At 33.4% G+C, this 16,367-nt stretch overlaps 2 protein-coding genes, 1 long non-coding RNA gene and 1 pseudogene across 4 annotated transcripts; 2 read left to right on the top strand and 2 right to left on the bottom strand.

Annotated features, from left to right (window-relative positions):
- Positions 1–2,310: 2,310 nt before the first annotated feature.
- LOC9311352 lies at positions 2,311–4,338 on the top strand. 2 transcript variants are annotated; one of them, XM_002876885.2, is made up of 5 exons: positions 2,311–2,731; positions 3,259–3,352; positions 3,441–3,478; positions 3,569–3,704; positions 3,803–4,338. In XM_002876885.2, exons 1-5 carry the CDS (start codon positions 2,408–2,410, stop codon positions 4,219–4,221), a joined length of 1,011 nt encoding a protein of 336 aa, XP_002876931.1. In that variant the 5' UTR covers positions 2,311–2,407; the 3' UTR covers positions 4,222–4,338. The 2 variants fall into 2 exon arrangements, with proteins under 2 accessions (XP_002876931.1, XP_020882216.1); XM_021026557.1 differs by having other exon boundaries at positions 2,368–2,731; positions 3,432–3,478.
- A 1,231-nt stretch (positions 4,339–5,569) lies between these two features.
- On the top strand, positions 5,570–5,967 carry LOC110228076. The gene is made up of 2 exons (XR_002331680.1): positions 5,570–5,721; positions 5,819–5,967. It is a non-coding gene; the product is annotated as an uncharacterized LOC110228076 (long non-coding RNA).
- A 1,882-nt stretch (positions 5,968–7,849) lies between these two features.
- On the bottom strand, positions 7,850–8,429 carry LOC9312999 (beta-myrcene/(E)-beta-ocimene synthase 2, chloroplastic). The gene is made up of 2 exons (XM_002875237.2): positions 8,292–8,429; positions 7,850–8,164 (listed from the first exon to the last, which is right to left on the bottom strand). Exons 1-2 carry the CDS (start codon positions 8,427–8,429, stop codon positions 7,850–7,852), a joined length of 453 nt encoding a protein of 150 aa, XP_002875283.2.
- Positions 8,430–12,416: 3,987 nt separating this feature from the next.
- LOC9311350 lies at positions 12,417–15,108 on the bottom strand (annotated as a pseudogene).
- Positions 15,109–16,367: the final 1,259 nt, after the last annotated feature.

Raw genomic sequence — 16,367 nt, 5'->3', positions numbered from 1 at the left:
ATAGATTTGAATCCTTCTATTTTTCTCTTTCAATTCCATTCAATTCCATTTAAAACATAATTTGGATTCTCAAATCCAAAAACAAATGACTAAACGAATAACATAAAATTTTAACTAGTATTTATAAATCATAGAACCAATAACACATGAATTTAATTAGGATTTTAAAATCAATGATTGAATAACAAATGATTTTTGTTTAGATTTCTAATTCCATATAAATCTATGAACCAATAACCCCTCCTAAGTGTTTTAAGATTAAGATTTTCTATAAATTGTAAGTGCATATACGAAAAAAAAAAAAAAAAAACAATCAAATAAATTGTAAGCGTCTGCGTCTTTTATTCAATAGTACAATCAATATTCTACAAACAAACAAAAAAAAGTACAATCATTATATTGTTTGTTTTCAATTGATGTAAACTGTCTAATAATAATATACAATCGTAGAAATTTGGAGAAATAAGATGAATCCTAGATGAATGACAAAAGAAAACTATATCTTCTTATGATTTTTTTCCAGCAAAATAAAATGAATACATTTTTAAAATTTTCTCTTTAGATATCGTGTCAATTATTGTGTCATGTTGGGTCTCATGTTACTACGTTAGCGAACAAAACGTGGCCCCTTTAGGTAAGAGTCACTCGGTCGCATTAAAAAGATGTTGATAAACCCAAAAAGACCTATCGCTATTCATTGATTCATTCATTGCACATATATTTTGACTTATGTCAAATAACTCTTGGAAAAACTTATTTTCCAATTAATAGGTGGAAATTATTTGATCACCTCCTATTACACACACTTATTTTTATCCAAAGCCAAAATGATTTGTGCACCTCGTGATTCTCATGTTACATTTGGTGACGTTATTATGTTAGCCAACAAAACAATTAATGGCCCCTTCAGGTAGAATAGTCATTCACATAAAAAGTGAAATCTAAACAAAATCTATCTTCTCCAAATTCTAAATGTTTTGTGTATCTCGTGATCCTCGTTGTTATGTTGGCAAACAAACATGGCCCTTTTAGGTAGAGTTAGTCGTATCAAAATAAATGTTAATTATTCGAAGCTTGGAGAAGTATTATATTCAGTTTTTTTTTTATTAAAAACTTTCACTTGGTGATGTATTCTTCGATATATGGATATTTTGACACATAAAAAATGTAACAATATGAAACAAATGGTTCGAGACAAATAACATGCAAAATTTTATAGTAAAAAAATTATTTTATATTGCAAGATTTTTGCATGTTTCGAACCATATTTCTTCATTGATTGGTGCCAGACTGCCAATGATCATTCAAAAATTGTTTATGAAACAAAAATGAGTGAAAAATAGTGTTATATTGCCATGTTTTTTTAAATCACAATATAGCCATGTTTCTCTATTAAAATCCTTAGGGTTTAAATCATGGGTTTTGTGCAAAAAAACCCTCGAAGTCTCCAATTTTTGCAAGTTTACCCTCCACCTCTAAAAAATGCAGAATAATCCTATGAAGTCCAAAATAATAGACAATCTAACCCTTTTTCGTTATTTTCAAGTTTTTAAAATTGTGATTAATAATATATCAAATCGAAGCCCTCAAGACGACGAGTGCAATTCTATCTTTATAATTTTAAAAATCAAGTGTATATGATCGTGAAAACGTTTCAAATATATACATAAGGGCTATATTGCCTATTATTTTAGACTTCATAGAATTGTTCTGCATTTTTCGGAGATAGAGGGTTAAGTTGCAAAAAATGGTAACTTTGAGGATTTTTTTTTGCACAAAACCCATTATAATACTATCAAACAGTGGCCATAGCCATAGTCTCATAGAGCTATATTTTGTTGAATCTTTTCTAGTCACTATAGTAAGGGACTTTGGGATCATGTTGAATCACATTGATAAATTTTAAAAGAAATTTGGAGGATCTTGAAATATTATATGTTGTAAAACCTGGCCTTTTGTATAAAATAATAATTTGGTGTTGAGTGACAACAAGTTTTACTTTACCACCCGGCTTCGAGTCCCGGCCACTGTGTAATTTACCTGCGGGGCGCAGCGTCCCAGACCACTAGTTCCAGGGGTTCTTAAGTAGAGGCTTAAAAATCTCATGCACGCGAGCTTAGGCCCAGTGGGCTAGTCGGATCACAGTGTGGTCTGGACACTAGGTTATCAAAAAAAGTTTTACTTTTTTAGTTTTTGTCCTTATTTTTTAAAATCTAAAATCAGGATCGTGGGCCAAAGGCCTGTTAAAAAGCCCACTATAAAAATTTAATTTCTGTCGGTTAAACGACGTCGTTGCTATAAGTTCTTAGAAAACCTCATACGCTGCCGTTTTGGCGAGTCTCTTATATATAAAAAAATCAAATTTCTCCGATTTAACTGTGTGGATAATGTCAGCGAAGGGACGACGATGATTCTGATAACCTCACCGACGGTGACATATCTCCACAACCGTCTTCTCAATTTCCAAACCAAATCGCCGCAAATTCGCCGCCATTTTCGTCGGAGTAGAGAAATCTCGACCGTCGATCGCTGCTGCAATCCATGGCAGACAACAATGGCTCGTTTCAAATTACGAACACGAGACAGTTCCTTCTTATGCTGTGCTCGCCGGAAACTGGAGACGGCGACGGTTGAGGTTGATGATGATTCTGTACGGAGAATCGTTCGGTATCTTCTATGGAGTAGTGAAGCTGTGTATATACTATGGCTCTTTCTTCTCCCTTACGCTCCTGTGAGTGATTGATTACCTTCAGATTCATAGTTCCTGAAATTTAGCCATAGTTGTATGTGTAAATTTTGCTAAGGTTTATGTAGAATCATCACATTGATGATGAATCTTGAAAGTGATTTGGATAATTTTAGGAATTGAGAGCCATTTCAATTTCTCTGCTTGAATGTTTTGAGAATCGAATAAGTTTGCTGTTATATCTAGCTTATAGTCTGAAATCATAGTCATAGTGTAACACCCCGGTTTCAGGAAATATGGTGGTGCATGCGGAGATCTATGTGGTTACTAATTTATCTTGAGCTACTTGCCAACGGATTATGTGAATGTTTTTGGAAGGTTTATGTAGAATTCAAATTGGTGAATCTTGAAAGTAATTTGGATGTTGGATGATTTTAGGAATGATAACTTTTTCAGTTTCTCTCCTTGAATGTTTCGAGAATCGAATGAGTTTGTTGTTATCTTCAAGCATTATCTTAGATTATACATTTTGTATGGTTTATTAATTAGAAAATAGTCTCTTTGATCAACAGGGAGATCCAGTTTGGGCAATTAGTTCAGAGACAGTGAATTCTCTTTTGGGACTTTCTTTGAATTTCTTCTTTGTCTTGCCTCTTACAAACGCCGGTATGTTCAGCTTTAAGATATATCGATTTCGTTTACCTGTATGATCTTTGATGAAAGTTTCTTGCTCATGGACTTTGTGACAGAACAGCTGGTATTCAGTTCTTACAAGCTCCTGTTCTTCACCCGGTATGTACCATTAAGATTGATATGGTTTTTGTTCATTAGTGAAATTATTTGTCAAATCCTGCTGACAAATGTTTTCAAATTTGCAAACAGATGGCTGAAGGATTATTCAACTTTGTGATAGCTTGGACACTCATGTTTGCTCCGTTGCTATACACAGACCGGAAGAGAGACCGATACAAAAGTTCTCTTGACGTCTTATGGGGTCTCATGATGTTCCTCACAAACAGTATATACAACTTAATTTTTATTTAGTAAGCTCAGTTTCTCTAAAAAGCAACCCTCTAAACTAGATTATTGGTTCTGTTTATCTCATGTTGCAAACAGCGTTTCTAATCCCATACATGGCTTTACGGCTCAATGATGCTGACCCAGATGATAAACCGAGCAAAAGGTCTCAACTTGGCGAATCGATGACCAAAGGTGCCCCAATAGTTGGTCTGACCGGAGCTACGGTGTGTCTGATATCAATATTGTGGTCTCTCTACGGTCGACCTGATGGAGATTTTGGTGGAATCATGGACAGATGGCAGTATCTCGTTGGTTATTTGGGATCGGAGAGACTGGCTTACGCGTTTATATGGGATATATGTCTGTACACAATCTTTCAGCCATGGTTGATTGGAGAGAACCTGCAAAATGTGAAGAAGACCAAGATTGAATTGGTGAGGTATCTTAGGTTTGTTCCTGTTTTTGGTTTACTTGCATATCTTTTGTTTATCAATCTCGAAAATGAATCAATTTAATTAGTTAATTGGTATACACACATATTGTCGTTGTACTCTTATCAAATGTAATTATATTATGGAAATTTTAATTGTCATTTTTAGAAAATTCTATAATTTGTATTAATAATGTTTTTCCCACGGTTGAATTTATATTTCACGAATGGATAATGAGAAAACTCTATAAAATTTGTTGTCAACTATATATATTCGCGTTAGTTTGGTAAATGGCAAGAAATGAATATAGCAAAAACAATCACCATGGTTTTCCAAAGCTTGTTGTTCTAAGATATTTCCCTGATAGATGGAACACAACACGTGCAAGACGATCCAAGTCACCTTCAAAAGTTTGTAAGAGTGTTCCATCACTTTTCCACAATTTTGCAGTTCCATCATCAGAAGCAGACTGCTAGACAGTCATCATCCACATGAGAAAACACTACATCAGTTGCACGTTCTTTGTGATCCTTCAAGACATCAACAATCGTGTTTGTAACTTAACTTGAGGCATCTACAGAGAGCCGCCAGTAAGAGGACAATCATCCCATATAATTACTGCAATCAGTGACCATTTCTTTAGCACGCTTTAAAGCCGTCTCTTCATCTGGAACATCTCTCGGCCGCTTTGCACGCTAAATCCTTATAGCAGCTCTCTTGATAAAATTTGGAAATGCCTATTATAGCTTCTCTAAGTTCTATGAATTCACGAAATTTTCAAATCTCGTTACTCTCTTCGAGACTTTCCAACATGAAATAGACTTGTCGCTCAAGCTCCGTATTTCTTTTCCAGATCTGGTAGTCAAGTTTTTTGCTTTAGGTTTGTATTTATATTTTAAAACCCTTGATAAATAAACCATACAAGATACTTTGACCGAACAGGCGTATAGTTAATGTTGTGGGCTAAAACTCATTAGAAGCCCGCTATAATCTATATATACATTTTTGGATGACTTTTAGCAAATAAATCCTGGAGTTGGAATGTATTTACAAACAATGCCATTGGAGTTAATTCTTAAGATTTGAAAAAATTAATTAAAGATATTATTCTAAAGATCGTTCCTCAAATCTCCTCCAACTAATTACTTTAAAAATCTCGATAATAACTATTCCGTGATTTACTGTAATCTTCAAATATATTTGGTATGATTTCTCATAATTAAAGATCCATCATTAATTGCAATAATAAATAAAAACAATAATTTCCTTTTATTTTAAAAACTTTCTAACGACAAATGTATTGCAAAATAAATAATTTCCTAAAACAATTACAGAACCTAATAACTGTTGTAGACTTTTTAGGAAAATAATTACGTAAATATATAACTTAAAGATAACAATTACTCATCAAATCTTTTTTGTTTTGTTAATATTGTATCATAACAAGACCTAAATCAATGGACTACTTATTCTCTATATATAAGTGAGGTTATTTAGTCATCAAATCAATGTGCATGGTTCCACTCTCGCCGTCCCTCAGCTCTGCAAATCATTTGCTTCATTTTCTACATGTCTTGGACTAAGGTTCTTCCTATTCTTCTTTGATTTGAATCACTTACATCTCTTTTTTTTTTTTGATAAATCACTCACTTTCATTTTTCTATGGCTTTATGTTTGATAGCCTCACGTTGAATTGAGGAGCTTCCCAGTGTATTCGGAAACTGGTCCTTCTACGTTACCTTAATCTACATGTTTTTGTGTTTGGACAAATGAGGAAATGATTCTGATTTTTATTGTTTTGGTATATTGGTTCATGTTTGAGTGTGAAAATATTTGCAGGGTTAACCATAATCCATTATAGCTTCTTAATATTGATTTGGAGATGCTCTTAGTATTGATTTGAAAATTTTCTTTGGTTTGTTTACTAAAAAATATTTAGTGGTTTACCATCAAATGAAAAAATCATGTGATAAAATAACCTTTATAGATTAATCTATATTTATCAATTTTTTGAGTAAATCATTTTCTAAATATATTTATTTTAATGTAGATTAGTTAAATTATGGTTACTATTCGTTATTTGACAAACTCATTTGGCTATATTACTTATTTTAAACCAAACTCATTTTGGCAATAAATAATGTTTATTTATAAATTAGATTAACCCCCAAAAAATTATTACCAAATATATAAAGATTATTTATGTCTAAAGAATAATATATTGCTTTAGATTATTATTATTTATAAGGTTTCAAATATTATAAATATTTTAACCTTATAAGAAGTATAAATTAATAATATTTAAAGTATCTATAATATTTAATTCCATAAAAAGTTTATAATATTAATAATATTTGAACACTATAAAAATTATAAATATTTATACTATGGAACCACTTAAAAGCAAACTTTTAAATTGACTCGAATTATATGTTTTCTAAACAAATGTGTTATTAAAAAAAATGATGTTTAATTTCACGGGACAGGGTTATATGGTGAGACGGGTTTAGATCGATAATAATACCGGAAGATATACCACGGGTTAAAATCCTAGAAATAATAATCAAAATTCAATATATAATCTTAAACACTAAACAAAACAAATAATATTAACAAAATAATTACAACTTAAAATTTAAAACTTTTTAGTTAAAAAGTCGACCCGCGGTGTACCGCGGGTTAAAATCTAGTTTGTAAATATAAATGATACTATAACCCGCGGTACACCGCGGGGCTATACTTTAAACAAAAGTTTGAAAATTATCTATAGATATAACCTATTGTTTTGTTTGGTTAAATATACTTACATATGTATATATTATATATATTACCCCGCGATACTTCGGGTCGATTTTTTATAACAATAATTTTTAAATTTTAAGTTGTATTTTTTTGTTAATATTATTTATTTTATTTAGTGTTTAAGATTATATAACTGTATTTGATTGTTAATCCTAGGATTTCACCCGTAGTATACCGTCCCGTATTAATATCGACCCAAACCCGTCCCTCCATATAACCCGTCCCATGAAATTAAACATCATTTTGTTATATTTCTTTTTAATAATATTTTTATTTAAAAACATATACAATTCGAGTCAATTTATAAGTTTGCTTTAAAAAACATATAGTTGTAATGTTTTTATTATAATAAAGTAATAATATATAGATGTTGCTTACTATAGTTATAATCAAAACCAACTAAAAATCTAAGTTTAGTGTTGATTATGAATCATAGTTACGACCAAAAAAAAAATTAATCAAATACAATTAGTGTAAATTAACTAATTAAGAAAACAAACAGAAATATAACAAAACTTGCTTTAAAATCGTTAACAAAAAAAGGAAACATCATATTTAAGCAAGATCTTTGGAGCCAAAATCTTTTTTTCATATCTTTTATTTAATTTTCCAAATCTTAAGAATTAAATCCAGTGGCATTCCATTGTAAATAGTAGTGAAAGCCAGGATTTATTTCATAATTGTATTCAAAAATGTATATATAGATAATTCATTGGTTTAATAGAATGTAACCATGTTCAATGTTACATGCATGATTAAGTTTATAAAATTAATTGTTAACATTACAAAAGTCTTAATTTTGAAAATCGATACTTTTATTTCAAATCAGTTTCGTAATCCAACATCCCACACAATATAATACAACAACTTGTTTTGTTACTATTAAAAATTATTATAGTGTAATTTTAATCTAATGGCCTAATGGGATTGGATCAACGAGCAAGGTTTGGACACGATCAACGATCTTGGCTTTGTCAGGACAGCCATGACCATCGCCATGTTGATACATGCATTGCGACATGCGTGCCAAGTTCATTGCAGTTTCCACAAAACGTCGAGAAAGTAAGGAAGAACTGCGTGCCGCCGTTCGTGCTTCATAGTTCATCTCGTCCCAAGTGAGACTTATCATCTGCTGCACATGTGCGCGTGCCTCTTCCTCCGAAACTCCGGTCTCATGCATGTAACACTGGACCGATTTGAGAGCGTCTCCTCTCGCCAATTCATCCTACATTGTCAAGTCATATATGAATTGCTTCACGTTTGTTTCATTTGTGAGTTAAGATTACCATTCTTATAAATACTCATACGCGATTTAAAACACATAAATAGGAGTTAAAATAAAGAACATTTACCGGCGAAGTTGCAAGGTCATTAGCTAGACGGAGCACAGTGGCAGAGCATCGGACGACGTCTTGTCGTTTTTGGACCAAAGACTCCAAAATTTGAACTGAGATTTGGTCAGATAAAGCACAGTAACAGTGGATTAACATTGTTGGAGCAGAAATTGAAATCCAAGCATTTTTATTAGGGATAATATTATCCCACATTGGAAAGGACAAGGGATAATATTAACTTTGTTGGAGCAGAAATTGAAATCCAAGCATTTTGTACAACGAGCAAAAGCTGTACAGAAAAATATACCGAATGTTAAAACTTCAACGAGCAAAAGTTGTAAGTTTCATACTATTCTGATACTATCCCTAGTTTTAGCATTCAGTATATTTTTCTGTCAAAGAATCCCTGAAGAAATTGGTTGCTGCACATTTTGTTGAGCGCTCTCCTTCTCTTGACCCTAGTTTTGGCAGAGATCTTCCAAGGAGAAGAGGCGCTACATATCCATTGGTAATTGATAAGGCCTTTCTGTTTTACCGTATATCTATCAGTAAACTAACAGCTCTATTCATTATCGGATATATCAGATTATTGGTTATCAACTTCGCATACCTTCCAATTGCATCGACATGACTCTCAGTTTGATTGCTTATTCTTTTCAGTATTAATAAACAGTCTCTTGGAATTGTGTAGTTTTTTGATAATCTGATAGTGTTAAAGAAGAAAGTTCTTCAGACAGCTCCAGCTGAAGATATAAGGTTTCCACTTACAGCTTTTGCAAATACTGATAGCAACATCGCTAAGAGGAAGGTATCAGTATTCTCATACATTCCCCATCAATGATGTAGCACTGAATATCTTTTTTCTTTTCTTTGATGATCCTCTTTGAATTGAAATTTGTTTCAGCGTAAACCTGATGTGGATGCCTCTGATCCGAGCAAATTAATAACTTGGCGTCCTAATTTCGAGGAGTTCATCAGCCGCCTTAGACATAAGGTTAGTTACTCACAATTCTCTTTGAGATTGTTTTCCAGATTTATTTACTGACTCAACTATTACGAAAATTTTCTAATTACATGTTTCTCCTTTTAAGGCATGTCTGGACATTGTGAAAAAGAACAAGGGTGAAGAATGTGTCGCTGTCTTGAGGGCAATGTTAAATGTAAAATCTGCGGAGGAGAAGGTGGAGAAAGGCCAGTCAGGTGATAACCAATTTCCTAACTCATTTCTGTACAGTATCTTAATATCAACAAAATTATTTGAAGTTTTCATTGTTTCTGGTGTGCTTGATTGATCATAGTGTTTTAATATTTGAAACAATGTATTCTTGTCAGGCCGAATGTCAGTTGGTTCCTTTTCTAAAGAGGTAAAGACAGAAGATGGTCACCCTCTTCTACAAGAGATAGTTGTAGAATGCCTTGGCAAATTGAGTTCCAGTTCTTCTTCTTCTTCTTCATCTCTACCAGCATTTGTTATCGAAATGGACGGTTCATACAGAGTTGGTACGTTTGCATTGATATTAAATCTCATTCATCTCTACCAGCATTTCTTGGATTGAAACTTCCTTTATAATTTATCTCGTTATTACGTTTGCAGATTTCGAATCCATTATCAGCGTACCACGTTACCATGAGGTCTGTTTCATATTTTTTTCATTTCCTGAAATTTCTCTGAAACTGAAAATGAGATTTTTTTAGTTGGTTTTAGATGAAAGCAGCGGTTAAGAGAACATATGGTGAAGAATTTTCCCAAATGTTCAACTACTTACTAGAAAAGGAAGATTGTTTGTTTGAGACTAGTGAGGTTAATATAGAAACTTGTTTCTTTTTTAAGTTATATTAATGGTTTCTTAACCAAACACTAACTTTTGTTATTATCTTCTTTAAAGATTGTGGGTGCCGTGGAGATTGAAGAGGAAGCCGCACTACGAGGACTCTTCGATATGCGGAAAGGTGGCTACGTGCGTATGGAGGTATGAATTATAAAGAATTATAAAGAACTCTCTTCTTTTTTTTATTATTATTATATTGAATCAAAGCACAAAATTATAAGAACAAGATTATGAATTATAAAGAACTCTCTTCTTTATTGCTTGAGGAAACTAACTCAAAACCTTAAGCATTCACAATCTAAATCTCTCAACTCATAAGGGTATACCACAAACTTTGGTACCTCTTATATAAGAAATCTCTAAGACCTAATCCCACTTGGATTAGCATTGTATTCTAGATAACTCCTAAAACACATAAGACTTTATCTCTTTTGTAAACCATACTAAACCGAATATTAATCGTACTCAAACTTAAACCAACATTCACCCCCTTAAGTTTGAGATCACACTTTGACACATCTTGAATCCCAACAAGTTCTCTCATCTCCATGAACGTGATCCTTCCTAGTGCCTTGGTTAGAATATCGGCCTTTTGTTCTTCTCCCGGGACATGCTCTACATCCACTAGCTCATTCTCAACGCACTCCCGAATAAAATGATATCTCTTATGTATGTGTTTGCTACGTCCATGGAACACCGGGTTCTTGGCAATTGGGCAATTGCAGATTTGTTATTGATCCGAAGCATCACTCGTTCTATTGGATCCCCGATAACTTCTCCCAGAAGATCTTGAAGCCAAATAGCCTGTTTAGCAGCCTCAGTCGTAGCCATAAACTCTGCCTCACAAGAGGACAGAGCTACCGTGTCTTGCTTCTTAGTGCACCAAGTAATAGGACAATCTCCAAGGTAAAAAATGTGACCAGTGGTGCTTTTACCATCGTCTTTGTCCACGTTGTGGCTACTGTCACTGTATCCTATCAATACTTTCTTAGCACCCCGAGTAAATGATAGACCATAAGAAGGAGTACCACGCAAGTATCTCAGAATTTGTTTTAACGCTGCTCCGTGAGACTCCTTTGGATCTTGCAAGTACCTACTCAATACACCAACTCTAAAAGAGAGGTCTGGTCGCGTGTGGAGCAAATATCTGAGACATCCAATGTTCCTCCTAAACTCCTTCTCATCGATACTCTTATCGTTCTCTGCTTTTGAAAGTTTTAACCCAGAATCCATTGGTATGTGAACCGCATTACAGTCTCTCATCTTGGCTTCTTCAAGTATTTTTCCTGCATATCTTCCCTGTTTCATGATGATTCCCTTATCATGTTGAAACACTTCAATGCCAAGATAGTAGGTTAACAGACCAAGATCACTCATTTCAAATTTTGAGGCCATTCCTTTCTTGAACTCAACAATTTGATCTAAGCTAGAACCTGTGACAAGTAAATCGTCAACATAAACAGCCACAACAAGAGTATGCTCGTTCTCTTGTTTTTGGTACAAGGAAGGTTCCTTTGAGCATTTTACAAAGCTTAACTCCTTAAGTATTTTGTTTAGCTTAGTGTTCCATGCCCGTGGTGCTTGTCTAAGCCCGTAAAGTGCCTTATTCAGCTTGTACACTTTATCCTTATTCTATAAATACTATTAACCTAGTCTTAGAAAATCTCATGCTTGTTTTGAATTTCTCTTTTCTCCTTTGAGATTTTGTATGAATCTTAAATATTTTTATGCAATCTAGTCTTGTTTATTTTGAGATTTCTTCTTAATTTACTTTTGTCATTAAGATCATGCAAAGAAACAACATGGATCTTTGTGTTTTCACAAGGATTAGTGAGTAGTCTCTTTTGAGATTTTGGGTTTAGTAGATTAGGGTGGTTGTTGATTGATTCAAGATGTTTAGGACTTAATCTTTATTGATCCTTACTCTCTAGGTGTTCTTAGTGGTAGATTAGTTTTGATTAAGCTAGTCTAGATTATAGGAAGTTTCATGCCCGCGATGAAATTCCCAAAAGAACTTAGTGAGTGCTTAGCATTCCTAGCCAATGGAAATTGATGCTTAGGGTGCTAGGTGGTTAGTTAGACTTGAAATTAATGCATATTAGTCTTGTGATTGCCAATGAAAATTGAAGTTAATTGCTTGATTAGTGTAGAGTTGGTACCATGGAAGTGGACTAGTTTACATTAGTGTTCTAAGACTAAAGGATTAGCATTGTTAGATTGATAGAGCATCTTGAATTGATAATTAATCACCCGAATCAATAATCTAAACCCGAAGACTCACTTTCTATTTATAAACTTGAACCGCTTTGCCTATTTCTCGCTTGTTTGATTTTTGAATTTTATTAGTCTTTTGCATATTGATTTATTTTGTCTTGTTTTGCATTGTTTAGTTTAAATTGCATTGTTAGTCAAATTTAGAAAAACCAAAACCATATTTATTAGCTTAGATTAAGTGAATGTGTGTATTCCTAGTGTGTTGATTCATTGCTCCTTGAGGTTCGATATTTAATTGGATAAAAACACTACATCAATTTGGCGTAGTTGCCGGGGAGCAATAGCTATTAGCCATTAAGATTTCATTTTTGCTTGAGACTAAGCCATTTAATTTCCGCGCATATGATTATATTCACACATCTAGTTGAGATGATAAATTTTCTTTTGTTTATTGTTACTAATTTGACTTCCTTGATTCTCTTATGCTTTCAAAGGTACTCAAATCAAAAAAAGAAAAATGGGAAGACAAGATCATATAAGGTGATGGATGTGGACAATTATACAAACATTATTCAAGCTCCACAACCTCAAGAATTGATATCAAATACGACTCATGCTCGAGAGAACACACCCACAATAGGAAGCTTTGATGCTCTTCATTATGAATCAAGATATGGAATCCGCCCACCTCTAATAGAAGTCAATGCTTATGAAATCTTGGCAAGTTTGATTAGATTGATTCAAAATTCTAAGTTCTTGGGGCTAGCTATGGAGAATCCTTATGATCATTTGGACTGGTTTGAGAGGTTGTTTAGCACGTTTAGGATTAGAAGCGTGTCCGAAGATAGTATCAAGCTCATTTTGTTTCCATTTTCTCTTGGAAAAAAAGCAAGCCAATGGGAGAGAGCATTACCATCTCATTTGGTCAATACTTGGGATGATTGTAAAAAGATTTTCCTTCTCAAGTTCTACTCTAAGCAAAAAAGGGTCCAAATGAGAAATGACATAATGGGGTTTAAGGAAGGAGTCTATGAAAGTTTTCATGAAGCATGGGGAAGAATTAAGGGATATACTCGAGATTTCCCTCATCATGGATTCAACAAAGAAACTATCCTTAGTATTTTATATTGGGGAGTTAATAAAGAGTTAAAATTGTTATTGGACATGCAATGAGATCTTCTTGATGAGCAGCTTGTATGATATTGAAATCAATTTTGGCGAACTCGATCAAGACAAGATTCATGTCTTGTTTCTTCTCGTATGCATCTATGTAGCATCTCTTCTCTAGCCTTCTCATTCTCCAATGGTACGGCATTTCTAATGCGTGAATCGCCTTCTCTCGTTCCTCAATGTTGTTACTTTCATCATCAACAAATTTTCTTATTTGTTCTGTTGCAAAAAGTCTGACGACTTTATGCAATTTAGTATCCAATTTCATGGGGAGAAACGACGCTTCATACAAAGAAATGATTCCTTTTATATCATTGCTCTTGAACGTATTACTTTCTGTTTGGTCGATGATCACGTATTCACGTCAAATATATCTGAAATAAACGGTCGTTTTAGTTAATATATGAGATTGACATACAACAAAATTATATATATATATATATATATATATATATATATATACTCGGATCTCTAGTCTCGACAATTCGAATATCAAAAGCAAGAACAACAAAGAATTTGTAGAAAGTGTATGTATTGATTTTTTAGTTACATAACCGAGGCTCGAAGTCATAAATCTTGCCGTAAATCACGTCCTCATTACTGCGTCCGTTTCGAATCTTCCTTCATCAATGAGTTCCGCAATGACTGCTTCCTCTTTACTTCGCGAGATTTCTCCGTTACGCTGAGTGGAATTCAAACAAAATGGGCCTATCGGTCGGGCTCTTAATGAATTCGGCGGCCCATTTTTGTTCCCTAGGTCCATTAACATTACGGGCCGGATCCGTTACGGGATCCGACACCAACAATATATATATATATATATATATACATTTTTTTTTTAATTTTCATTATATCATACTAACTTTCTGAGACATCAAAACCATGTTGTGTAAGAAGTCAAAATTCGAGTGCAGTTGCATGTAAATCTTCTTCCTTGTCACATTTCCTGACATTTCTTCCATTTTTAAGATGAAAATATGTCATCATTTATTTGTAGCTCAAAATGATATGAAAAAAGTTTTTGCAGATCATCCATGAGCTCTAATTGCTCGAGACGGCTCTTCTTTACAACATCAAGCATCATCTTCACTTTTTTCTTCAACACATCTCTAGTTATTACTTCTTTTTCACTCTGTATATACATATGTTAAACATGCATGTAGTAACAACTTGTTAATAAAAGAACTCATAAATAAAAGTGAAAAATTAGGTGCAACAATATTGTATAAAAATGATAAAGATATTACCGCATATTTATTCTCTATTGAGAGAAGATAACAATGGTCCTACCGTGAAGGTTGATAGTTGCTGGAGCGTCGACGGAGGTCAGCAGAACTAGCATCCGGCGTCGTTTTGGTCATGGACTTGCATAAGAAACGGTGAGGACGTCGAATATGAAAATACTGGGTAAGAGTATTTTGGTAAAAAATAGCCATAGATTTAGTAGAAGATTGAGCTTCTTCGTGGCTCAATCTTCTACTAAATATAAGCAAGAAAATAGAAGAAAAAGGAGGAAAAAGAGAGAGAAGAAAATAGAAAGAAAAGAAAAATAAAAATTGGAAGAAAAGTTTATTTACAATGTATTTGCACTATTTGCATTAGAATTTTTTTCTCTTTTTTCCGTCACGTGTTGAGAGAATTAAGAAAAATAAATTTTTATGTTTTTACGTAGAAAATAAAATAATTATTTTTTGTCTTTTATTAAATTTCTGTTGTTACTACCAATCAGACATACTTAATTCGAGTTTTTGTGGAAAATATTTTCTTCTTCTTCTATGTTATAGCAACGGAAACTTTCCTCTAATAGAAATTAAACTACAAATTAAATTTAGCTGTTTTCTGTAAACTGCTACTTAAATACATAAAGGATAAACAGCTAATTAAAGAATATTTTGTCAACAAATGTAATATTAAAAAATTGAATATGAATGGTGACACTAGAACATATCATTGCAGGTAGTATACTGTAAACGTATATATCCTTATCATGATGTTTGAAGATTAAGATCTTCTATAAATTGTAAGCGTTTGCGTCTTTTATTCAGTAGTACAATAATTGTTTGTTTTCAAATGAAGTAAAATTTTTAATAATACAATCGTAGAAATTTAGAGAACTAAGATGAATGACAAAAAAATAGTTGAACAAAAAAAATGATTGACAAAAGAAAAGAAAATTACTGCTAATACATATATATATATATATATATATATATATCTTTTTTTTATTTTTTTGATCAACGCAATGATTTCATTCATTCAAAGTTAAAAGATTACAAGATAGGAAGCTAACGCTGCCTTAGCCAGAGTATCGACTTCGACATTGGCGGCCCGCAGGATAAAACTACAAGTAAAACCCTTAAGTTGAGAAATACAAAAGAAGATATCCGAGATAACTCCATGCACTTCAACCACAGTTCTCTTGGAGGAGATAGCTTTAGCCAGGACTTGACAGTCAGTTTTAAGGGATAGGAACTGAATCCCCAAGTCCAAAGCAGAAGATAAAGCTGAGCGGATGGCTAAACATTCCGCCATTAAAGGGGAAGACACAAACTCACAAACTGCTGAGTGTCTTTGAGGAAGGCTCAGTTTCTGCGAATCAAACTTAACCCTGCGATATTAGAGATCTGATTCCAAGCTGCATCTGAAGTCACTGATGCACTGCAAGGAATGTTAGAGCAAAATGCCTGAACCGGACATCGACTTGATTTCTTGCTGGGGACGATAGAAACCTGAGCCTCCTACCATTCTCTCGCATCGATAATGGCCTTGAGTAACGTTTCTTCAGCAGAAAAACTCCTATTGCTGAAAGTTTTCTGGTTCCTGGCCAGCCAAATATTCCAAAAAATCCAAGGATAAAGGGGTCCTTTAGTGAGACTTGTGG

Source organism: Arabidopsis lyrata (genome assembly GCF_000004255.2).
Source record: "Arabidopsis lyrata subsp. lyrata unplaced genomic scaffold ARALYscaffold_5, whole genome shotgun sequence".
NCBI lineage: Eukaryota > Viridiplantae > Streptophyta > Magnoliopsida > Brassicales > Brassicaceae > Arabidopsis > Arabidopsis lyrata.
The sequence above is the reverse complement of the archived record's forward strand: the minus strand, read 5'-3'. Positions and strand labels throughout refer to the sequence as shown.

Bases quoted from the DNA above. Each gene is read 5' to 3' on its own strand.
- LOC9311352 (XM_021026557.1), top strand. From the start codon at position 2,408: ATGATTCTGATAACCTCACCGACGGTGACATATCTCCACAACCGTCTT. The intron at 2,732-3,258 runs GTGAGTGATTGA...TTTGATCAACAG, and splicing joins TTCTTCTCCCTTACGCTCCT to GGAGATCCAGTTTGGGCAAT. The intron at 3,479-3,568 runs GTATGTACCATT...ATTTGCAAACAG, and splicing joins AAGCTCCTGTTCTTCACCCG to ATGGCTGAAGGATTATTCAA.
- LOC9312999 (XM_002875237.2), bottom strand. From the start codon at position 8,429: ATGTTAATCCACTGTTACTGTGCTTTATCTGACCAAATCTCAGTTCAA. The intron at 8,165-8,291 runs GTAAATGTTCTT...TTGACAATGTAG, and splicing joins ATGACCTTGCAACTTCGCCG to GATGAATTGGCGAGAGGAGA.